At 42.6% G+C, this 24,988-nt stretch overlaps 1 protein-coding gene across 5 annotated transcripts in view; it reads right to left on the minus strand.

The window, feature by feature from the left end:
- The window catches only part of pak1 (p21 protein (Cdc42/Rac)-activated kinase 1), an 81,904-nt gene that overhangs the window by 15,528 nt on the left and 41,388 nt on the right, over window positions 1-24,988 (minus strand). For 3 of the 5 annotated variants that reach the window (XM_080888932.1, XM_080888931.1, XM_080888934.1), the window contains 10 exons: window positions 15,273-15,491; window positions 12,230-12,324; window positions 10,815-10,962; window positions 10,622-10,659; window positions 9,529-9,591; window positions 9,119-9,232; window positions 8,050-8,284; window positions 4,617-4,680; window positions 3,381-3,429; window positions 1,678-1,790 (listed from right to left, as the gene is read on the minus strand). In XM_080888932.1, the coding sequence (XP_080745058.1) occupies window positions 1,678-1,790; window positions 3,381-3,429; window positions 4,617-4,680; window positions 8,050-8,284; window positions 9,119-9,232; window positions 9,529-9,591; window positions 10,622-10,659; window positions 10,815-10,962; window positions 12,230-12,324; window positions 15,273-15,465 (1,112 nt within the window). In that variant the 5' untranslated portion in view covers window positions 15,466-15,491. Of the gene's footprint in view, window positions 1-1,677; window positions 1,791-3,380; window positions 3,430-4,616; window positions 4,681-8,049; window positions 8,285-9,118; window positions 9,233-9,528; window positions 9,592-10,621; window positions 10,660-10,814; window positions 10,963-12,229; window positions 12,325-15,272; window positions 15,492-23,269; window positions 23,392-24,988 lie in introns of those variants that run through there. The other 2 variants (XM_080888933.1, XM_080888935.1) reach the window with 2 other exon arrangements.

Genomic DNA, 24,988 nt, shown 5'->3' on the forward strand with positions numbered 1-24,988 from the left:
AACAGTGTCAGCAGGTTTAAACTGTGTTTGTTTTTGAGGAAACGCGTCACACATCTGATCACTGAGACGCAGCTAAAGGTAAATCAGTTGATTTATGTTGCTCTGTGTGTGCACTGCTGAGAAACGACTCACAAATACTTTTGTGCTCTCTGCAGTTTCCCTTATGGTCTGTGTGGAAGCGTGACTAAAATCCTCAAACAGCGCAAACCGCTCGGCTCCCTGTAAAATGTAACTGTCCTGCCTTTAATACCCAACCTGGGGCTCTCCTCCTCCCTCGTCACTGAAAACAACAGTGCTCTATGATAGCAGTCTAAAAAACACACACAGTAAATCAGTGTCACAGAGAATGTTGTTTCCATGGGGATGGCAGCATTATCACCAGTCTCGCGCATTTTTTTACTGTCTCTTGAGGCAGACAGGTAACTACGGTAACCAGACACCACGCTCACAGACACATGTCCACTGGGTTACCATGGCAACAGCAGCCCCAAACCGGGTAACCTCTCAAGTCGTTTCAGTCTGAACATTTGTCAGCTGAGCTGGAGTTTCCGTGGTGACGCCTGCTGTGTATCATTTGTCCAGAAACATCTGGAGCCTCTGATTTGTTCTCCGCGTTTAAAGGGAACGTTTAGGAAACTCGCATGTTAATATTTGTTTGCACACAGTATGTAGGTAAGGAATCAACATGTGAGGAACAATCAGGTTTTTGGGTGGCACTCAACGGTGGGAACCTCCCCTGCCCACTACGGAGTAAATCATTCAAAATGGCTCTGAAACGACTTCTTTTATCAAGAGAAGAAAAAATGATTAAAAAGCAACTTTTTAATCCAGGAGAAGAACAGAAAAATGAAAGAGAGACGAAAACTCAAAGTGTTAGTGATGAATCTGTGTAGTTCATACGAGGATGAGGGGGGTTTACGTTGCCCCTGTTGAAATCTACACAGATTTTGCATTGGTGAGACAGAGAGAGATAATGTGCTGCAGTGATTCATGCAGCAGTTACCCAGCAGACATCGACAACAGAGGTCCAGTCACACCGGCTCTTTTTACAAAACAAGAAAAGCTAAACACATCATTCCATTAAAAAAACAGAAATTAAAGCATGCATGTTTTTTGTTTTTAGTAAAAAAGCACTTGATTGGTCGCTGGACTCCATTAAGAGAAGACAGGAAATAAAAACCCAACAAAATAATCACCAGCTCAGCTGCAGCTTCTAGAAAGTCTCATCTGTCAGCTTTAATCTTTCTGAACAGGAAACAGGAAGTGCCTGAAACGCTCCATGCTTACCAGCCTGTGAGGCTCCGCTCGTACAGGGCAACACCCACCCAATAACATTTAAACATGTTAAATATGTGGTGACATGCAAACATCTCATCCTTTAGCTGCTCTGTCCCTGAGGAAACACCTCCTGGAGGTGTCCAGGAAGTTCCCTTGACAGGTGAATTTTATTGTGGAGTAGTTGCACGTCTATTATAATAGTTTTGTGTTTTCTTTTTTTCTATTTTAATTTTTTTTAATTACTTAAGTGCAATGATGAGGTTAACACTGACACCACAAACTGTTGCAAAGCTCTAAATCAGGTGTTGTGAAAATGTGAAACAATGTAAAAGATTAAAACTGGAATTTTAAACCGTGACGTTTTCCCTCAGCGTGGTGACGCGTGATGGCGTGCCTCACCTGTCCAGGTAGTTGACTATGTTTGGGTTCTTGTTTTCCCTCATCACCAGAATCTCGTTGATGATCAGCTCCTTTTTCGGCTGCTGCTGCAGGTTCATCTGTTTGATGGCAACCTTTAGGGAGAAAAATAATAGAGAGAGGGAAGAATTATTATAAGGAGAAGTCTGTGTATGAGGTATAATGCAAGAGGATGACAGACAGACAGAGAAAAGGCCGCGAGGCGGGGAAGTATTTAAATCTGAAGGTAGTGAAAGGCTCGTGGCAGACATTTAAACGCGAGCACACAGACTGATCCTCAGAGAGCGAAGCTGAGGAGGATTATTCCGACAGACGAGCGAGCTGAGGGTTAAAATCAACCTGGAAGTCTCGGTAAATGAAGCCAGACTAAATCCACTAACGGGTGTTTATATCATCCCAGTGCAAACTCCATATGATCACTTCTCCCTTCCTCTTCTTCACTTCATCTCATCTGATTAAAGTCTGCACCAATCGACACGTTCTTCAAACTTCCTGCTGAGTTTTTAACGTCACGCTGTTAGTTTAGTTTAGTCTGAGACTCCGTCTGAGGAACGAATCAAGGTTTTCCTTTAAACTGGCCTTTCAGACTTCAGGGCGTTTAAGCCTCAGCAAAAGGACTACTTGTATTCTGGGACAACAGGACATCACACAGACTTGAGAGCTGGCAGGTTAAAGACCAGCTGGTGTCCAGTCTGACTGAGACGTCCTCGCTTCTCTCTTTGAGGAGTCCAGTCCTCAGATACAAGCACCAGTGCTGTCAGATCTACTGTGGAAGGCTGTTTTTAAGAGAGATGAAACAATAGAAAGAGCAGTTTTGTTGCTTGTTCACCATAAAGAAGCCAAAGTGTGTCGATCAGGGAGGTCAAACTCATTCTACACTGTGAGCCACGTACAGCTCACTTTGATCTTAGTGGGCCGGACCAGAGAAAGTCGTCTTTCGGTCAGTGTACAGAAGTTTAACTACACATTTAATCCCTGAGATATTCTCAAATGAAAAAATGAGTATAATTTCAACACTGCATCTCGGTTTTTCTACATGATGAACAAATGCTGCTTCGGGCTGGGAGCAATAATTGTGTACAATTAAAAAAATACATTTATTAGCTCACTGTGCAGATTTGTTATTATTGAATCTTTTTTTTATTACTTATTTACTTTGGTGTTGTATGGACGGCCGGGGGGAAGTCATAAAAATGTATAAAGTTACAGGTTAAAGTTAAAATTTATATCCACTTTACATTTTCCGTTCAGTGGGCCAGATTGGAGTCTTTGGCGGGCTGTCTGCCCCCCGGGCCTTATGTTTGACACCCCTGGTGTAGATTAACATCACACAGTGGTTTCGTTTTCCTTCTGTTTGCTTCAGGTGGCGCTGATTTACACATTAAACATCTGCATGTATGTCTGTGTATCCTGTAAGTCCCTATATCGTTATGACTGAGCGAGAAAACACTCCATATAAAATGTTGGTAAAGCCACGAATAGTTGGAGGTGAAATCTTTTATCTCGATTCTTGTCCAAACGTGGACGTTTCGGTGGGACGTCTGAGTCGTGTTTTCCACCTTTACTGTGCACATCAAATGTCTCAGCAGCTACTTTCAGGATTTTAATAATGTATCTCCTTTGTATCTGAAAGAACGGAGAAATGTGAAGAGGAGAAGAAAATCATGCTGAGGACAAATAAGTACCTCCTGTCCTGTGGCGACGTCGATAGCTGTGTACACCGTCCCAGACGCCCTGAAACAGACAGCAGAGATCCTCAGTTAAACATCACACAGCAGGACTGGATCAGCTCATAAAGGTCATAAATCCTTTTTTTTTATCTTCTTTATGACGGCGGGAAAGTTTTTTCTTTGTTAAAACCGCAGCTTTCAAACATTACAGCTGAGCCTCTGCTGCCTTTTATGACCTTTAAATGTAGTCTTTAAATCACAAACGTCCATCGGCAGTTAATATTACTTTACATTTATACCTTCTGAATCTGCTTTAGTGACATTTTAAAATAATGAAGACACAGATGTTTCACCAAAGGAAGCTGAAGTGCAACAAGAGAAACAACGATGGAAAAATAGCAAATAATCGTTTTACGTTTTAAAGTGAAACATTTGGTTGTTTTGCTTTTTGTTTTGGAGCCGGCCTGGTTTCCACATCATCAGCGACTCACTGTGATGAAGTTTGGTGACTTAAAGCACAGAAGCAGCATTTATTCAGCTGTGTGTATCTAAGTGACTTATATATCATGTTTCACCTGAGTATCGAAGGATCGTAGGGGTCTGAAAACGATGAAGCCGGGAGTCCGGTGTTCTCGCCGGCTCTAGTGAGCCTTGAACCCCGGTCAGCTATCGAGCTGATGGGTAACAGACGTCTCCGAAAATGTCGGAGCGCTTTTGCAATTATATGATATTTGAAGTTTACACAGCTACATTCTCGCCTGAAAATATCTTAAGAGTTTATTTTGTGACCCAGATAGAGTCATATTAAAACTAAATAGCTGCCGCCATTGTTGGGAACTGGAATTGGCTGGGCTGCGCTATGAATTCTGGGTTGGTTGGACCACGAAGGATACGCCCGACCTGTCCTTCAAATCTGGGGAAATGAAGGACGCATTTGTCGGTGTCTTCAAATTGGGACAGCCTTCATCGCTTGGCTGTAACGTAATCGGCCTTCAAATTCGGCCTCCGAAGGATGCGGCCTCGGAATTGGGACACAGCAATGGTCACCTCCTGCTCCAGAAATCCAACATGGCGGCCGACAAAGCGTTAATATTAAGACCAATGGAGTCCAAAACCACAGGGGAACATCCATCATTTAGGTTCAGTTTGTAGTCATTCAACACCATCACGTACAGATTGTACTGTATGAATATTTATTGTGTACATGCTAAGATTCATGTTTCGAACACAGATGGCAGATTTTGGACTCACCCCTGTCCGATCTTCTCAAATCGTGTATATTTCTTCTTGGGGTCGCCCACACTGACGATCGTCCCTGAGTTAGAGGAAGGACAAAGAAAGAAGAGAAAAATCTTTTATCACAGCAGCTTTAAGGATCTGCAGGAAAACAAATGATAATAAATAAAAATAAAAATCAGGCCCTCACTGAGAGCTGAAATATTTTTATATGCGGATTTACAGAATCGCTGAATTTGGATGGATAGAAGAGTCGCGTGTCTTTCTATCCATCCTAGTTCTACTCTACGTTCATCACACTGAGGTCGATGCAGCATGCTGACTGGGAGGAAGAGCAGAGAGAAGAGAGGTGGAGAGCAGTAACGAGCGATGGGCGGGTCAGAGATAAAACAGGACGTGAGAAAGGTCAGAACTGTAAAGTCAGGATGGAAGAGACAGAAACAAAGAGAAGCTCTGCCTGCAGTTCAGAATTACAGGACAAAACTTTAAGTCACTCTTTTAGGAAATGATGGAAAGATAGGACAGCCAATCAGACGTGAGGATTGGACAACTGGGGGCGGGACAGAGGATATCAGGTCTGTCGATCAGAAGAGGCAGACAGACGAGCAGTATCCTGGTCTTACCAGCAGAGGGAGACCTGAGCACATCTGGACAGGCGCGTGGCATGGTTCAAGAAATATATACAGGCTCTTACTCAAACATTCAAACATTCAAACATTTCACTGCAGCGAAGAAAGCTTTAAAACTGTGCTCACTTTAAATAATAATTATTACATAATTATTATTTAAAGTACTACACTTCTGAGCAGAGATGAGATGCTTTAATGTGCTGGTTTATTTAGGTAGAGCTTTTTATTTTCTCCATTAATTCTCCTTTTGTACCGGTGCACTGAATCATTTTAGTGTTTCAGATTTTAATCTGACAGATGCAGCCTACGATCAGGGTCACAGGTCAAAAAAAATCAATCAGTGCCTCCCACCTGACTCAGAATCACCTGATTTCTTTCAGATTAATGCTATTATTATGTTCAGACTTACAGGCGTTACAGGGGGGGGGCGATGAAATGTGTTTTAATGAATATTTATTTGGGATATTTGAGTCCTCGTAGCTTCAGGAGATAAAAACCAGTGAGTTATTATTAACCTTCCTTTTTAATAGAAAAACCTCACAGACCCTAAAAACCTAAAAACCTTTAAATCAAGTAAAAAATAGAATAAAATCTCCTGTGTTTGACTCTTACTCTCATCTGGCTCATGTCAGCTGCCAGAGTCAGTGGAGAATATCTGCGAGTCTGCAGGAAAGTTCAAATATCCGTTCATATCTGTGGATCACTTCCTAGAAAAAACAGACCGGGATCTTTTATTGTTAGTATCCGCACAGCTCTGTGGGGTCACGCAGGGGGCGGTGGAACCAGAATATGAAGATTTGTACTTCCCATAATAACGTTTTTCACAGGAACAGCGAGCGAGCGCAGGCGGATATTTTAGTTAGCAAGAAGTGATAATGTTATATAAGTTCTTTCACTTTGCTTCACAGACTGCAGCCCTTCAAGCACAGCAAAAAGCAAAATCTTTCATGGCGATGGAAAGTCTGAGCAAATGAAGCAGAAAACAAGCTGCCCACAGACACACGTGGAAGAAAGGAGGTTTTTATGCTGCTACGCTGATGTCGTACTCATAAATGATGTTAAACGTGAAAATAAGAATCAGTTTGCTGAAATCAGCAGAGAGACGAGCCCAAAATAAACTCGAAGCCTGCTCTCTGAGGGAAGCTGCGCGTGCAGATAAAGCGATGAAATGTCCTGTCACGACTAAGAGAAGCTAAAATTAGCTCACGGACACTCTGCGCTCTGCAGCAGGTACATCAGAATATGGATGGATTATCAGGACCACAGGCCTCAGACTCAAACCTGCACACTGAGCCTGCACTTCCTAACTGCAGAGTTCACCCTGAGATTCACACCGCTCCTCTGTTAGCTTCCATATCTGACACATACAGTAAAGTATGCACAAACATTTATGTCTTAATAAAACTGCCGTCTGATCTACAGCACCGACTTTCATTGATCAACTTGTTAAAGTCCACCTCAGGCTGTTCAGGCGAGCTCACTCTGAACATGTTTAAAAAGGACCCCTCCCCTCGGCTGGAAGCATCAGACACTCTGAGCCGTATTTGTTTGGAAAATGCTGAATGTGAATCCGTAACCAGGAACCTTTTTCCTCCACAGCAGATGTCAGAGGGTGCAGTGACCTTCCCTCGCACTGCTGCTCCGTCACCATCGCTCATCGCCCTGTGACCTCTGGCTAGCAGCATTAGCATCCAGGACTGTGGCAGCTTTTCTCTCTTTATGCTTCCTCCCTGTCGACCTGCAGCCTACGTCATTATGATTTCATTCAATCAGCTTATTTCTAAAGCATTCAAACCATTTAAAAAATGTTTCTACATTTTCATAATGTAGAAACATTTTTTAATGTACACATTAAAGAACACTAAAAGGCTCTCTGCCTGACTCCAGCTCTCTGGGGATCTGCCCCTTTGTCCGAGTGGTAATCTGTCTCTGTCAGAGGTCAGCGACCTGCACACACATTAAACATATTTGAGGCTTTTAATGAAGGTGACAAAGCCTGTTAATGGCAGCTGAGCCGGTCAACATTCCTGAAAGTTACGATCCAGATATTTTACCACGTGTGATTATTCTGCAGTGCCTTAATGCCTTTAAGCATGATCAGACAAAGCTCTGCAGCCACTTTGAGTCTGAGCTTCTGTTCTTCATCTGTACGACGGCGGGATGAAGAAAATGACCTTTTTTATATTAATTTCTACAAATTGCTGAACCTCAGTTTGTGCTGGAGATAAATGTCTGAGCAAACTTTTTAGGGAACGACAGTTATGTCTAACTCACAGCACGAAGGGACAACAAACTGAGTCCAGAAACAACAATCCAGCGCTGCCGGCACAACTTTAAAGCGCTACAGAAACAGCATGCTGCTCTTTTATACAAAATCTTTGACGCCACCTCAAAGCTAGGCGGGTGACACCGACACGGAGCTTATGCCGAGTCCAAACAACAGGACGCAGCTGAAGAGGCTCGCAGGCTCACTCGCTGTCACCACGTTTATCTGTGGGCTGTGTTTTTAAAGCTTTTCTGTTCTCAAACTCATCAAAACTAAAGAGTTTTCAACTAAACTGAAATGAAATCTCACTCTGGAAACTAACTGAAACCAGACTGAACAGAAAATTCAAATCTAAAAATAATCAATAAAAATAACTTTGCTAGCAGGTGTGAGCCATGAGCCCTCACAGCCATTACTGTGTGGAGTTACAGCTGTTGCCCAAATCTCAGCACAGCTCCGTCAGTCAGGGCTGAATCTCCACCTCAGCACAGTAACCGTTACCGGGGTCAGATTTGTCGTGTTAGCGTGCTCCGAGTGTCTGAATGAGCCTTACGTAGCTTCTCCAGGATCTCCTCGTCAGACATCTTCTTCTTCCTGGCTTTGTCCTGTGGGTGGGGCAAGGAAGGACCAGGGGCGGGGCTAGCACTGGGAGGGCTGCTGGGAGCTGCTTCTGCAGGTTGGGCGGGGGTGACGGCGGCGGCCGCGGCGGTCGGTGGAGAGATGGGTGAGGTCGCAGCATCTTTCGTGGGAGGAGGAGGGAGGGGCTCGATCACTGAGCGAGTGTAAATCTGAAAGATGAAAAAAGTCACTCCTGTTTTTATCTGTGGTGCCAAATAGACGTTTAAAGACGAAGCTGAAAGACATTAAAACAGCTTTTGTTATCTGTTCATCTCTTTTTGTCCACAGGCCTCTGGAACATGGACGTGGACATCAGTGAGACACAGTTTAAATAAAGGCTGATTTTCTGTAAGCCATAAAAACACTGGAGAGTGAATCTAAAGTAAAAGTAATGAGTTTAACTGAGGCAAACACACAACACAGCAGTGTGTGTGTGTGTGTGTGTGTGTGTGTGTGTGTGTGTGTGTGTGTGTGAGAGAGAGAGAGAGAGAGAGAGATGGTGAGAGTCAGGTGCATGAGACTCATCACCGAGGAAACTGCAGTGGCGCCGTGGAAACAGCCTCTCAACCGCAAACTGTCTGAGTGAGAAGCAACAATGTGTGTGTGTGTGTGTGTGTGTGTGTGTGTGTGTAGGTGTGTAGGATGAGATGAAACAATGTTGCCTGACAACAACAGTGACAGTAAAAATCTGTCATTGTCTTTGATGCCAAAAATTGGAAGTTTACTATAGTTGTGTGGACCAACAAAATCCAGGTCCCCATGGGTTTGAAGGCATTTTTGAGACTCAAAATGTGGTTTTAGTGTCAGGGTTACAATTGGGTTATGGTTAGGTTTAGGGTAAGGGTTAGGGTTTAACATTCGTTTTTGATGGTTAGGGTTGCGGTAAGCAGCTAGAGAAAACATTATGTCAATGAGATGTCCCCATAAGATATGAATACCTGACGTGTGTGTGTGTTAAGCTCGTATGTGCAGTGGCAGAAAGGCGACAGCGTTTGTGTTCTTACTGATTTGGTGTGCTCCGGTCGGGGGGCGATCACCGGCGGGGGCTCGGCCTCGTCTTCGTCCTCATCCTCAGATACGGTTGCTATGGCGGGTGTCTCGGACACGGCCTTGGAGCTCTGCGTGATGTCACAGGGAGAGAGAGGGCGGAGCCTCAGTGACATCATGGTCACATGAGCCACAAACGATACCAGACCCATCATCGCTTCCTGAATTTCCTGCCACTTCCTCTACTGCTTCACTGTCTCATCATACAGAGGAGTCCTCCGGCCCGTCTTTAGCTCTCCTCCTTCTTCTCTGATTTCAGCCTCCCGCTCTGTCTTTCCACCCTGTTTTCCCTCCTCTCATCATCACTGCTGTCTGAAAGCTCAGGTCACATCTGGCTTCTGATGCCACTACATGCCACACATCCTACCTTTCTATCCCTCTCTTCCTCTCTGTCTCTCGCTGATAGTCTGACGCTCGGCTGGTGGCCAAGCTGCAGAGACAGGGAAACGGTGAAAGGAGGAAAAGATGCTGATTCACAATGCAGAGAGAGGGAGAGAGAGAGAGCGGGAGGAAGAGGAGTGCCATCATCCTCCTCCCTCTGTCTCTTATTCTCACCTTTACAATTGGGTTTAAATGTGTCTTTCAGAAAACACACACACACTGCGACAAAAACAAAACATCCTCATTCATTCAACAAGAATTTCTCAGCTTAAAGCTCGAGTCTGTCGTCCAGCAATAACGCTGGCTCTGTATTTGAAACCAGGAAGGACACCTGTGCCATAAGATGCTCAGAAAAAAGCATTTATTCGTTTATACTATTATCTAACAAGAAAAAAGTAAAGTAGACTAGCTCAGTAAAATATATTACAATCAAAAACTGCTCAAAAGAAAAGCACTTAGTTAAATAAGATGAAATCAATAACTTTCTAAACAAAAATCTAAATAAAATATGTAAAAACCGGAATATATACAAGAAAAATAACTGAAAAATACATTTGCCTGCTTCCTGTAGGGGGCGCCACAGCGGCTCATCTGCCTGGTCCCGCATCCTCCTCTATCACACCAACCTCCTTCACTACATCCACAAACCTCTTCCTCGTTTCCTCCTGCCTGGCAGCTCCATCCTCGTCATCCTTTGTCCAGTTTATCCCAGTTTAACCCTCTGTACACACCCAAACCAGCTCAGCCTCGCTAATTTTGTCCTAATTTTAATCATGAACCTCCCAGTTAACATCTTCAACTCTCCCACAGCCGGCTCAAACACAGCTAAATAAAATATGAATAAAATCCAACATGAAACTGTGTAAAGTGTAAAAATGAGTGAAGTAGAATCAATTTTTGAATTCATTTTAAATAGCAGGGTGTAAAAGGCAGTTTCAGAAAATGACCTGTTGGCTTAGGTAACAGCTAAACTGATGGAAAACATGCAGACGCAGCTAATAATGAGAGGAAGCCTTCCTCACAGTGCTGCCTGTATGTGGCTGTGTGAGAGAATAACGCTGTGACTGAAGAGGTCTCACCGTTGTGGTGGAGGAGCTGAAGGCGTCAGCAGTTTTATCTGAAGGAAACACAACACAAACACAAAGTTGAGTGTTCAGAGCAGATTGAGCTTTTAGGCTCTGAGGCTCATTGTTTGAACTTTGTTTAATGTGAACTGAACGTTATTGTGAATGCACGTAGGCGATGGGAGCACAGCGGGGGGGTGGGTCTTACCAGTGAAGCTCATGTACTTCTGGCTGTTGGTCGTTTCTTTCGAGTCGTAGAACTTTAAAACATCGAGGACGGCCTGAGGGTTCTTCTTCTGCTCCAGCTTGGTGATGTTGGATGTCTGCAGAAGCCGAGCCCACTGCTCCGGCATCCCCTGCACACACACAGATAAAAAATATCAATATTTTATTCATTTATTTCTATGTGAACTGTATTATTGTAGTTTACCTTTGTTAATGGCAACATTAACAACACAAATAACACAGCAAAGAGCAAACTCTGTGTATGAAAAATGACGCTAACAGTGAAATACTGAAACCCTTGTTATTCTCAGAGTTTTAGCATTAAACTGGATTTGCTGCTCACAGAACATCTGCTGCCATTATAAGTTTGTATCTCTGTGAAACACCAACTAATGTGAAAAACACGGCCCACTGCACGAGAGTGTTCCCTAAACAGGCTGAAAGATTCAAGGTCATTCAGCAATTTTACAGCAGCGTTGTGGATATGAATGCAGCTTAAGCTAAACTTAGCATTAGCTGATAACGTATCGCAGCCAGTATACCAAAGCTGAGGCTTCAAAATGTGAAGTAGAAACCATCGAGTGACGTCCTGCTTTTACATACAGTCGATGACTACAGTAAGGAACACACACACACACACACGCACGCACGCACGCACGCACGCACGCACGCACGCACGCACACACACACACACACACACACACACACACACACACACACACACACACACACACACACACACACACACACACACACACTTCTTCGAATCCTAGCAAGGAAGTCTTATCATATTTGTACTTCAGCCACAGATCTGGGTCACATCTCCGTGTTTTCTGTCTCTTTCTCTACTCATCTGTAAGAATCAATCCATTGCACACACTCTTCCACTTCCTGTTCCATCATGTCTCATATCCACCCACCCATCCATTCATTCGTGTATTTACTGTCTAAATTATATTTAGATTACATCAATTTGAGCAGGAATGTTCATCTGCATGTAGATGTGTGGAAACCTGGAAACCACACACACACAGACACACACACACACAGTTAACTCCCAGCTAAAAGAAGTTGGTCAGGCGGACCGAGTGAGTCAGTGAAACAAGGCGTCTTTGTCTAAAGTGATTATTTAAAAAGGTTCATTTGCCAAGCATTTGTGTCTGTTAGGAGCTGTTTCATACACACACACACACACACACACACACACACACACACACACACACACACACACACACACACACACACACACACACACACAATGAGCATGGGTTCAATTAAAGTCTGTAAACAGAAATAAATACCAAATACCACAAAACACACTGTGGTTGAATCTGATAATTTTCTTTGTATACACAGGAGAGGAGACACAGACACACACACAAACACACACACACTTACAGTGAACTCCCCGGTAACAGCATCAAAGCCGACATGGATGGTGTGTTCGAAGTCTGACGGCAGAGAGATCTCTGGGCGCTCCTTCCTCTTATAGGCTGAATGACAAAGGAACAAAAAACAAACACACTGATTGATTTTTTTAAAATGTTGTAATAAAACACAGAACAGTTTTCCACCTTAAGGACTCTGGATTATCCCAGGATTTATTTCCGTTTAGAATAAATAGACACTAAAGAGCAGCAGACCCAAAAACAAGTTCTAACTTGGCGTTGAAAGGTTGCAGAGGAGTATCTGAGATGCTGGTTGCACCATTTCGATAATGATCCCGGCTCTAACAGAAAATCCTAAATGCAGCCCTTCATGAGGGGAACAAAGAGATTCAGGTTCATTAAAATTCCTGAAAAGATCTTAAATCCAGAGAGGATCACTGAAAAGAAAGAAACAGTGGGACAAAAGTTCATGCAAAACACGGGAGAGAAAATCAGGAGGAGACGGAGAGAAAAGTACAGAAACAGAGTGTTTCAGAAAACGAGCCAACACATGAGACGCCGCATGTTGGAAAGAGCGTGAAGATCTTCTGGGGAATCATAACTCCAGTGAGAATCACACGCAGCAGATTCCTGTGGATGGACTCACACTGACGCAGGACCACCAGCTTCCTGCAAAGCATCATGGGTAATCTGTGTCCAAGTGTGTGCACGTGAAACACATCAACAAAAACAGTTTTCCTCCAAAGATGAACCAGCAGCAGACGAGTAACAATCAACCAACTCCGTCTGATAATCTTTAAAAAAATAAATGTTTTGATCCAGTTTTTACCACCTGTTGTAGATTTGCTGCTGTCGTTGGGATCAATGTTCTGTTGCACGATTGAACATTTGCCAAACTTTAACTCATGGCCTCATATTTGACTCTGGAATATTTTGTTATACAGGGGAGCTCACGGTCGACTCGGTGACCGCCCAAATCATCATCCCCCATCACTGCAGTGGTTTTCTCAGAAATGTGTAGCTGTGCATTCAAATCTCCACTTTAGTCCCTGTTCCAAGTCTTTTAGTTTGAGTAGATGTAACTTTGCATGCCATGCCGCTGTGTTCTTATTAGAGAGAAGAGGCTTTCTCTTCCAAACATTACTCTACCCGTTTGGTGTTTTTCTAATTGTACTGTCATGAATTTTAACCTTTAACATGCTAACTGACACCTGTAGAGTCTGAGGTGGAGCTCTTGGAGTTTCTGCAGTTTCTCTGAGGGCTGAGGCTTCACCCACTAGTTATTTTCACAGTATTCGCTCACTCCATCTTTAAGGATTCACTAGCTTAGCTTAGCTTAGCTCGTAGCTGACTTGCTAGCAGCATGGCTCCTTCACCTCTCCCTCCTGCACTTTCCTGCTTTGTGAGTGAGATGTTTGGTTTCCTTTAGTAGTAACGATAAGTGTAATAACTGTAGCCTGTTTGCAGCTTTGGAGGCCACGATCACTGAAAAGGAGACCCGGCTTTGTCTTGAAAAACCCGTCGCTAGCCAGGCCCGGTTGCGGCAGATGACCGCCCCTTTTCTGAGCCTGGTTCTGCTGGAGCAGGGGTAGGGAACGTTAGTCCTCGAGAGCAGGTGTCCTGCAGATTTTAGATCTCACCCTGGGTCACCACACCTAAATCAAATGATTAGTTCATTACCAGGCCTCTGGAGAACTTCATACATGTTGAGGAGCTAATTTAGCATTTGAATCAGCTGTGATGGATCAAGGACACATCTAAAACCTGCAGGACACTGGCACTCGAGGCCTGGAGTTCCCTGCACGATCTGATATCGTCGTGTTGGTGTTGTTCCCAGATCATCATACTAAATGTTGTTCCAGGATCAACATTGCAAGTGACCAATCAGAATGTTGTGACGTCATACTTTTGCGACTTCGGGAAAAACCGCCGTAAAACAAAAAACTGTACTTAAGCTGCGAGAAACCGCCTCTGTCCGCCGATCAACGGACCCTGATCCTAACCCTAACCGTAACCCTTTAATAAACGGTAAGCAGAACTGATATTGTCCTTGCAACATTGGAATTTCATAAATGCACGAATGGCTTGGCACGCAAAAGAATAACGCCACAACAATGTGATTGGTCACTTGCAATGTTGAACCTGGAACAACATTTTCATGATGATCTGGGAACAACACCAACGCGACGATATCAGATCATCCGAGTTCCCTACCCCTGTGCTGGAGGTTTCTTCCTGTTAAATGGAAGTTTTTTCTTCCCACTGTCGCCAAAGCGCTTACTCGTAGGCGGTCATATGTTTATTAGGGTTTTCTTTGCATCATTGTAGGGTCTTTACCTTACATCATAAAGCACCTTGAGGCAACTGTTGGCGCTACATAAATAAAACTGAACCTTCTGTCAGTAGGGTCTGATTTTGGGGGGACTTGGGTGGGGTGTCCACTCCTAAGAACACTGTGGTGTTGTGTTTACACAGCTGAATGCTTTTATAGAGGTCCTCAAACGTGCTGATGATCAGTTATTCAGGTGCATTTTATTAGTAGCACCTGGCTGCTATTTACCCTCTAATGGAAGCAGGATGTGCTTAGTTTTTCACCTGACTGCATAGAGTCATGTGACAATGTTCTTCTTCACATTACTGCAACACGTTATCTGTAATTTTAAGAAAGCAACAAGCTGATGCTGCTCAGCTCTGTGGTGTCTGTTCATTGGACTTCTATTTTGTTTCAAACTTGTTTTATTTGCTTCGTCTACATTTGACAAATTACACATTATGGAGTTAGCTGATCCTTTACATTTTAACTCCAGCACCTGTTGGGGGTCAAAGGTCAACTTCTTTAAGGATTTTACAGGATTAAAGCTGATGAGCTGTTACTCAGTATCAGCTGTGGATCAAGAGAAAGGTCTCAGTGTCTGATGGATTCTCACAGATATTTATGACCCCTAGCTTCTATTTCAGGGATGAATATGTTAGCTTATGGGTTTAATTTGTTGTTAATATCAGTACATGTTTATTTAGTTTGCACACATGCACCCTGCGGCATCACGACTCACTTTTATCGCCTCCTCCTGTCAGGATGAATCGAATGGAGCGGTCTTTCTTCTTCTTGTCCTCCGGGTTTGGAGGGAGGGGCTTGGAGCCATGGTTGAGGGGGACGGGGTCCTTGTTGCAGGAGCCAATCATGGTGCTGGTGTTCCTCATGGGCGGAGCTGGGGGCTTGTCCTCGACCTCCCCATTATCAGACATCTTCAGATAGGCTGCAGCCGACGTTCCTGTGCACCAGAGAGGCCAAAGTCAGAAACACAAACTCTTCTTACAGACGGACTTGTTTTAAATCTGTCAGCTCTTCAATATTGATCTGACACAAACAAAAACAATATCAGCTGCTTACTAATTATGCTGTTTTTATTTTCTGTCAAAATAACAAAATCTCATATCACTGCATCTCCCGTCTCTACAGCTCAGCGCACGCGGTCGCGTTTCCCAGTAAATTGAAACTCTTTACAAGACGTTTTGTGGTTTCTCATAAAGAGAAAACAAAGAACCACGAACACTGAGATTAAATGTTTCCACCACATTGTTAGCTTCATCAGCTTTAAGCATAGCAGATCATTGATCATAAAAAACAACAAAAATGGGTGAAAAATCAGTACGAATAAAAAAAGAAAACTTTAGGTCTATTTGCTCACTGAGCGAGGTTGGTCGGAAGATGACTAAAACATCGCGTGTGCTGACTCAGACTTAAATGCAGTCTTGGTAAAAAGATAACACACACACAGTACAATAATATCTCACAGTACAATAATATTGAATGGGTTGCATTGTTGTATTTTGTCATGTTTCTCAGGTCTTTGTCTGAATTTCTACGAACATTATTGCTAAGGATTGTCTTATTGCATTGGAGTCACACTGGGTTAAATATGTACACTTGGGTTTTAAGGGGTATTTATTATTTTCTTCTTTTTTTGGGTTGTATGGAAGCCCCAAACGCAATTTCATTGTTCTTGACAATGACAATAAATAAATAAATACAAATACAAATACACACACTCGCACGTACACACACACACACACACACACGCTCGCACGTACACACACATTTCGTTCTGTACGTACAACCTGGAGGAGGCGCCCACACAGCTGAGCGGAGAAGACGGACATTTTAATGACAAGTTTTACCACAACGCCCTCATACAAAAATACACAAAATCACACGCACAGACTACAACACAACCTGCTCGGCTAAATGCTCCACTGGGCACAGGAACCCACGAGGCCAGTCTATTTAGGTCAGAAAAACTCAGAATGAACCACGATTCATACTATAAATAGAAATAACCCACAGTAACAAGAACAAACAAACTGCTGTGTGTCTGTATCTCCCTCAGTTTTGGTGTAGCTAAGGTGAAATCAAAGCGTGTTTAAAAGGCTGTTTCAGTAGTTTAGCAGCACTGCCGCAAACACAGAGAGAAAATTGAATGTTTCAAATCTGTAGATCTTTTCTTCTCCCCCTTTGTACACTTTCTTCGGGCAATCGATCCCAGGTGTGGATTATCACAGCCACAGCGAGAGGAAGCAGTCCCAGTCCAAGTCAAACAAACTCTCCAGCGGTTTGTTTGTGGTGGGAAATTGATCCGACCCTAATCTCACCCGGTGCTGCAGGTTTGGGTGCAGCAACTTCTCTGACCAGATGCTGCACTTTAAACACTACTTCCCTGATATTCGTGCAGGCGGTAGATTTTTTACTGGCATGTACAGTGGCGTGTCTAGAAAATTTTTGTTGGGGGGGCCAGGTAGGGATTTGGAGAAGGGTGGCAGATGTAATTGGCAGATAATGTTTAAAAATAATCCTATAAACCTAATAACCGAATGAGCTTTTAACTAGGGCTGAACGATATATCGCATTTGCGATAATATCGCGACATGATCAAGTGCAATTTTCTAACCGCAAAGGCTGCGATTATACTCTGGACATGTCCAAATTCATGGGCTGCATCCTCCTGAGGCCGCATTTGTAGACCGATTACGTCACAGCGACGCGCCGAAGGCTGTCCAAATTACTACCATATCCCAGAATTCATAGCGCGGCCCAGCCAAACTCCAGTTTCCAGCAATGGCGGCCGCTACTGAGTTTTAAAATTACTCATACTAATCTTTCAGGGTCACAAAATAAACTTTTAACATATTTTCAGGCGAGAAAGTAGTTGTGTAAACATCAAATATCTGCTCGGTTTATCAAGATATCCCATATTTGCAAAAGTGCTTCGACGTTTTCAGAGGCGTCTGCTACCCACCAGCTCGACAGCTAGCTGGGAGCTCGAGGGTTACTGATGCGGCCGAGAACGGCACAACTCCCGGCACATCATTTTCAGATCACCGCGGAGTTTCGCTGCTCGGGTTAAACGTAATATATAAGTCACTTAGACAACCTAAAAATGTTATTGTTGGGCTTTTTTCAGTGTTTTGTTTGTTCGTGAGTAAATCGGTTTGGCTGAGATTAAAGTTATTAGATTAGATAAAATAAAACTTTATTAATCCCCCGGGTGGGTTCCTCCTTGGTTTTCACACAGCTGACTAAACGTCAAACAGAAAACTTATTAAACAGAAGTATGAGACAGTCGAGAATTTACACCAGTGTCTGGTTATATTTTAGATAGCAAGAAGCAGACGGCCGAGTTTATTAAACTCCACCGAGACAGCGGTGACGCTAATCAGAACTAGACCGTCCAATTTCACGCCTTTAAACTTTAAAGGCGTGTTTGTGTGTGTGTTTATACAATTGCTATTATGTTTGCACTTTATGTGTAATGTTACTGACTGCAGAGATCAGTAAGATGTGTGTATTTTTTATTTATTAGTTTTATTTATTTAATATTATTTTTTAATTGAATGACTGTCTAGTAGTTCACAGATGTCGAAAAACTGAGTGTGGTAAAGCCACTGATTTTTTTTATGTATATTTCTGCAATCTGCACATTGTACTGACTTTCATTTTAATGTTTACACCAGGGTTCCTTGTCAGCACTTTATGCTCAGATGTTTGTAAGCTAAAAATAAACTATTGTGTATGTTCAAATATACTGTTGTGATTGAAGAAGTTAAATAAAAATGTCAGTCATCAATTCATGCATCACCTCATGTCATCATAACAGAGGTCTGTCTTCCAGGAAAGAACAGTTTAAAATTAATGTAATATAGTATTGGCCATACTATATGATGTATTGCTTGTCTTTGTTTAATAATACAGAAGACAAAGACCTTAAAAAATAATCGCATATCGCATCGCAATCGCAATATTGGGGCAAAAAAATCGCAATTAGATTATTTTCCATAATCGTTCAGCCCTACTTTTAACTCTTATTAGAATGAGATTTTAACCACTACGGTGCAAAGTTTTTAGATACTGCGTTGATAAAGTACAAGAGATACAATCAGTGCTTTGTCAGTGTTTACTCAGCATTCAAGGACAGCAATATTTGCATAGTATTTTTACTGACATGTAGTGCACATATGTTTTGGGCAAAAACATTTTTGAATATTAAAATACGAACATTTGTAACAAACAATTGACAAATTAGCCAATGCAAAACTTTATCTGCCTGTTAAAAAAAGAAGATAATCTTCTCACAAACTGGTGTTTGATTGTGAAACAGGAAAAAAGTGGGGAAACAAATGAAAAGACTAACATTTGAATAAAACCTGAAAGCAAGTAAATACTTTCTATGCTGCCTTATGGTAAACTTTGGTAATATTGATAAAGAACAACACTGGCTGACGATGAAATACAGTCAGCTGGCATGGTGACACTGCCAGTATTAACCTGCAGGGCTGGACTGGGACAGAAAATCGGGCATTTTGACTACAGACCGGCCCACTAGGTATTAAAACCATAAAGCCTTTGAATGAAAACAAATGCTGTTGTGACAGTGATGTATAGTCTTGTTGGTATATGTATGATTTCTATACATTTTACATCAGATAAAAACTTTGGTTGTAAGATTTAGATAATTATTTAATAAAAGCTAGATATTTTAAATGAGAATAAGAAAGAAAAGTATTTCTTTGTGCCCCACCTTTCCCTGTTAATTCCCTACCTGGCCCCCTGGCATAACTTTGCTAGACCCGCCCCTGCACAGTTACCAGCTGTCAGCTACCTAAAAAAGGATCCTGGTGTTATTTGTCTCTCAGAAACAGTTCATAACTTCCCTTCAACTCATTCATGTCACCTAAACCTGTTTCTTCATCACCTGTTCAGCTCTGATGATCCAGTAAGGACATCTCCTGGTTTCATCTTCATGTTTCCCTCTCACCACATATCCAAACCGACATCATGACCAGCAGCTTTACAGCTGTGGCTCCAGCAAACATCAGCTGATACTAGAAATTAATATTAAATAAATTCTAACAACAGCTGATCAAGCTTAAACGTGCTGCTGTTGTTTAGCGCGACATCTGCTGGTTTCCTCTTTCTGGCACAAAGTGGGTGATAAATAAACAAGAGAGAAAAGCTGATCAGCTGATCATTGATCAGTTTCATGATTGAAGTAGCAACAGGAGAGAGAGGGGGGAGAATGAGAGAAGAAGAGGCAGCTGTGCAGCGTAAACACACAGAATAAATCCAGCTTTGTGTCTTTTTCCATTCTAGCTAAAGTTCGGGACAAACTGCGTCTCTTCTCAGCTCAATACCAAACGCATAATATTTTCTCTGAATGAGGGACCATTCCATTTTTAAGGAGCCGTTGGCAACTCTACTAACTAACCTTATGAATAAAATAAAGTTCACTATCAGTAACATCATAGCAACTGAACAGCTGTACAGAAACTCCGTCATGCTAGCTCGGGCAGTATGAGTTATTGCAACTGACGGTAAAAAGTCAGCACAACAAAAATAAACTCCACCTAAACTTGGTTTATATCTGACCCAGATAGACTGCAGGTCATAACTTCTTACCTGAAGTTCAGTTCACCTGACACTCGGACTGGCGGCTGCCTCGGGGCTCTCCTCCTGCCTCACCTTTCCCTCATCCACCTGCTGGCCTCTGTGGAAGCCCCGCCATAGCCACCACCAAACAACTGAGTTATTTTTACACATCGACCTGCATCTGGCCAATCCACCACCTCTCATTGTTCATGCCCTTACAAAATAAAAACAAAAAATAAGTCACTGGGGATATGCCCGGTATGCCCGATGGCCAGTCCAGCTATGTTAACCTGCAACCAAATCTGCAGCTCCATACAGCAATGTTACGACTTAGATGATATCTTATAACTCATAACTCTTATGTTAGCTGCCCTCAGTAGCATACTGTCAGAAATATTCCACGGCTGCAATAATTCTTTAAGTGTTATTTTTTCCTTGGGATTCTAATTTCACCGAAGTTTACTAAACTCAACAAACTTAATATTACTTACCGGGACATTTATTCTGTCCTCATTTTCTTTCACCGAAAAATTGTTTCCTGCGGTGCCGTCTTTCTTGCTTGGCTCTCCTACCTTTGCTAACGTGATGCACATAGCGCAGAAGCCGATGCTGCATTCACTTACACTCGGATATCTGAGCTTCACCGTGAAAACATAATCGTACATTTGATATTTGATTGAATTGTATTGTTTTGCCTTTGGGGTGGCACCTGGGGTGGCCAGTCTGGTTGGGGGGGTGGCCTGTGCCCCCCCAGGCCACCCCGCTGGACACGCCATTGGGCATGTATAGTTTTCCTTTAAATTCACTAATACATGCGCTGCTGCATGCGCTGCTGCATGCGACAGATCCTCGTATCAAACAGGGACAGATTTATTTCAAGGGAGGAGATAAAACACCTTGTCACAGACAGAACTGAAGTAGGGCACAAAGACCAAGTGTGAGACAAATAAAAGTTATTTATGCTCTAAACCAAGGGTGTCAAACATAAGGCCTGGGGCCCAGAATCGTCCCAGCAAAGATTTTAAAGCTATTCCTACTAAAAAAGACTCCCAACCCCCCCCCACTGTCATTCACACTACACCAAGGTAATTACGTGATGCACAGCTATACTACGGAAATACCTGTTTTGTTTTACAGTGGGTCCACTGTAGGAGCCATTTCGTGTTGTTAGCTTATGTGTACCACTAGGGGTCACTTTTTGTGTTTTTAATGGTGCAGCATTAAAGGTAGATGGACGTAATTAGCGTGAGGTGTTGTTGGTCAGAAAGAGCAAACGGTTTGTGATTTATGTTAATGATGTTGGATACTAAGAGAACTGTTGAACAACAAATGCAACCGATGGAAAGCAATAAAGGTTTAAACAGACACGATAAGCACAGCTGGAGTTATTGGACTATGTCTCATTCATAACAGCTGCACCGCGACACCCCACTTCAAGGCTTATCCTCTACTGAGAATGAACAAAACTTTATATTTTATGATTACAGACAATCCAGGTGAGGAGCTACTGGAACTTTTCCTGCAGTTCCTGTAGTTTCACTGGTCAAACCCATGTAAGTTCAGTGTGACATCCCTGCTCTAAACACTCCGGTTCAGGCAGTTTTTTTCTACTCTTGGCTCTTCATGACATCAGAGAGACTATATAGCTTTCATATGTGTCAACTCGGCACCCAACTTAAGCCCCGCCCAACTCCTGTTGAAATCTTTTTATGAGGGGCAGCCATTGGAAGAATGTTGACTTAAAGGGGGAGGGGTTAAAACACGGTGTCTCAGACAGGGTTTTATAAGACAAGTCGTTTTTAGCAATTTTTTAAAGGTTTGGAAATAAGTTTAAATTGTTGTCCCTGCTTTCAACCAGGCTTCCTGTGCACAGGACACCAAATCTTGTAAAGCACCTCATCACAGTATCTCACAGGACAAAACCTGCAGTTCCTCTAAAGTCCACTGGAGGCTCACTCCAAATGTGAGTCAATTCCCACGTCTTCCAGGTCTTGATGCATTGTCAATCATCCAGGTAAGTAAATCTCCAAAAGTTGATTCTGAAGCCCACCGAAGGGCTGGTTCCAGTGTTAAAATGTCCAAATTTACAACAACCCACCACAAAAACATGGTACAAGTTCATTTAATTTGCTTTATGTCTCCAAGCATTTTTTAACACATATAACTTCTAATGTATTTAATTAAGCGACTGCAAAATTTTAGTTTCAGGCTCTCAAAGTAAAAAGAGGTGGGTCACAATTTAAAGCCAAAATCTCACTTTCGCTCAAAATTATTTTCTCTATAACCAACTTTAATATCATGGGATACATCATAGTTTCAACATGAAAGCACAGATTCATAGAAACAAGCTTTGGTACTCTGGATGTTTGATCTGTTTTCTGATCATTCACTGAAGAAAAGTTAAACTTTAGAAAACTAAACATGAAAGGTCTCCATCTTAGCAACATTTCGATACCAGACTTATATTTGCTGTGTGACAGCACAGAGGCTATGGCCTCTTTCACATGAACTCTGTGGACCTAATCAAACTAATCTGATAATATTATGAGCGTTATATAAGCTATTATACAGCTGTGTAGGCATCATCACGACTGCAATAAACTGTTATTCACGCGTGAGAAGAGGGCTGAGCGAAAGTGTTGAACAGCACAAAGCAAAAGACCAAAAAACAATCAATGAAAACACTCGGTGTTATCAGAATGACACTAATGAAGCAAATCACCTCAAAATGAATTTTTGTCACAGCCCACTGTTCAGGTTTTACTCACAAAAGAAAACATACGAACAGTTACGACAATAAAAACTCCCACTGAGTTTTAATCGCCTGCTGCTCTGGGAGCGACACCGCAGCATGCACATAAATCATTTTTACATTTTTTCCATCAAAGGGTAAATCTGACTGTTTCCTAAAGATTACATCAACAACTAAAATGTTCAGATTTACAAGGTCAAGTTGTATTTCATAGTTATCAGAGGACAAATGGGCCTTTTTTATAAGCCATTCACAAAAATAAGACTTTGAATACAATAACAACAGAGAGATGATGAAGGTTGAGTCTTGAAATCATTGAAAACTTTCATGTTTAAATCCTAAAACTGATGGTTTGTCCTTCATGAAGCAGTTCTTACCTTAGCAGAGGCACGCAGACATGTTTACAGCATAGAGGTGATCCACAAACAAACAAACAAACAAAGAGAAAACCTTTCTGCTCGAAGAGAAACTGTTGGATCGACTGAGGGTTAAAGTCTAGCAGAGACTGAGAGGCTCTGTGAGCCTTTTGACCAATCCTGCCTCCTATAGACGGTGATGTCATTGTGTGATGTCACAAGGTGAGTCACATGAGGAAGTGGGACATACAGTAAACACACACACTAACACAGATACTCACACACATGTTTTAGAAAGGCAACAGGAAAACTTCAAACACACAACTCTTTATTGTGTCTGCTGGGTGAGAACACACACAGGCATTATCCCACACAAACACAAGAGTGTGTGTATGTTTACAGCCGCCACACACACAAACAATCGCTGTGTGTGTGTGTGTGTGGTGATGTCTTTGTTGTTGGTCTTTCTGTGAAACATAAACCCAGACACACGAGCAGACGTCTCATATTTCGGACTGTGCTGTCAGTTTCAGCACAGACCTGTTACCAAACAAAGCCACACACTGTCTGCTGCAGGGCGCACACACACACACACACACACACACTAATTGATCTTCTAAAAATAAGCACAGGATGAGTGAGCAAGGTTTCAGAGGGTTTTCCAGACTCCAACTTTTCCTTGTGGGACAAAAACTCAGTTTAATGTCGAGTCTTCCCAGCGAGGTGACACACCAAAGCCCCCAAACTACAGACAAATCTGGATTTGCCCAGTCGTGATCACTCTCACCAGGAGAGGATCTTTGAAGAACAGGAAATCCTGACGTCTTATTCTGAAACAGGTGGTTGAAGCCTCCCAGGTCAGAACAGCTGGGCGGGGGTGACGGCTGCTTTCTGGGTCGAAGTGACGGAGGATTGGAGGGACTATTTGACTTTTCTGCAGCATGTGGTTCTGTGACTGAGACCATTTCTGTCCCAGCATTTTTTAACACAACTAAACTGCAAAAAGTACGCACTCATCTCCGAGCTCGTTCACTCTAATTCGGTTTCCAGAGCTCAGTGAAGCAGATCAGCGACCTGATTATCAACTGGATGATTCAACCCAGAGTTTATTACAGGAAAGACGCAGTTTAATCCTGGATCTCTGCGTGGAGAACAAGTGTAAGTTAGATGAACTAACTCCATCTTTCTTATTATATCTTTAAAAAAATCTAAAAACAAGACTTTCAAAACAGAAATAAAATGAGTATCGACAAAATCAAACACACAGCATTTGTTTACTCTGAGGGGAGGGGCTGCACACACAACCACACCCGTGTCTGAGTGATAAGAAAATATCACTGTCAGACAACTTTTATGATATCAAGAATTACAACACACACACACACACACACACACACACACACACACACACACACACACACACACACACACACACACACACACACACACACACACACACTCAGAGGATGATTACAGCTTGTGTCTGTTCTGTGAATCACAAACTGTCTGAGCTGTCATGTCCGACACATTGATTTCTCCAGCTGACGACTTCCTCGCTCTCTTATCTGTCTTCTCAGTGAAAACATTTCCTTTTCCTCTTCGTCGCGCTGCTTGTTACCGCCAATCGTTCGCAGTGTGAGCTGAGAGCAGCATCAACGAAACTACACTGGAGAATCGATATCTGATCGGACATCAAATCATCTAAAATACCCTCGATACGGATCGGCTTGAGGCACAGTG

This window comes from Rhamphochromis sp. 'chilingali' (genome assembly GCF_963969265.1).
Source record: "Rhamphochromis sp. 'chilingali' genome assembly, chromosome: 8".
Classification (NCBI taxonomy): domain Eukaryota; kingdom Metazoa; phylum Chordata; class Actinopteri; order Cichliformes; family Cichlidae; genus Rhamphochromis; species Rhamphochromis sp. 'chilingali'.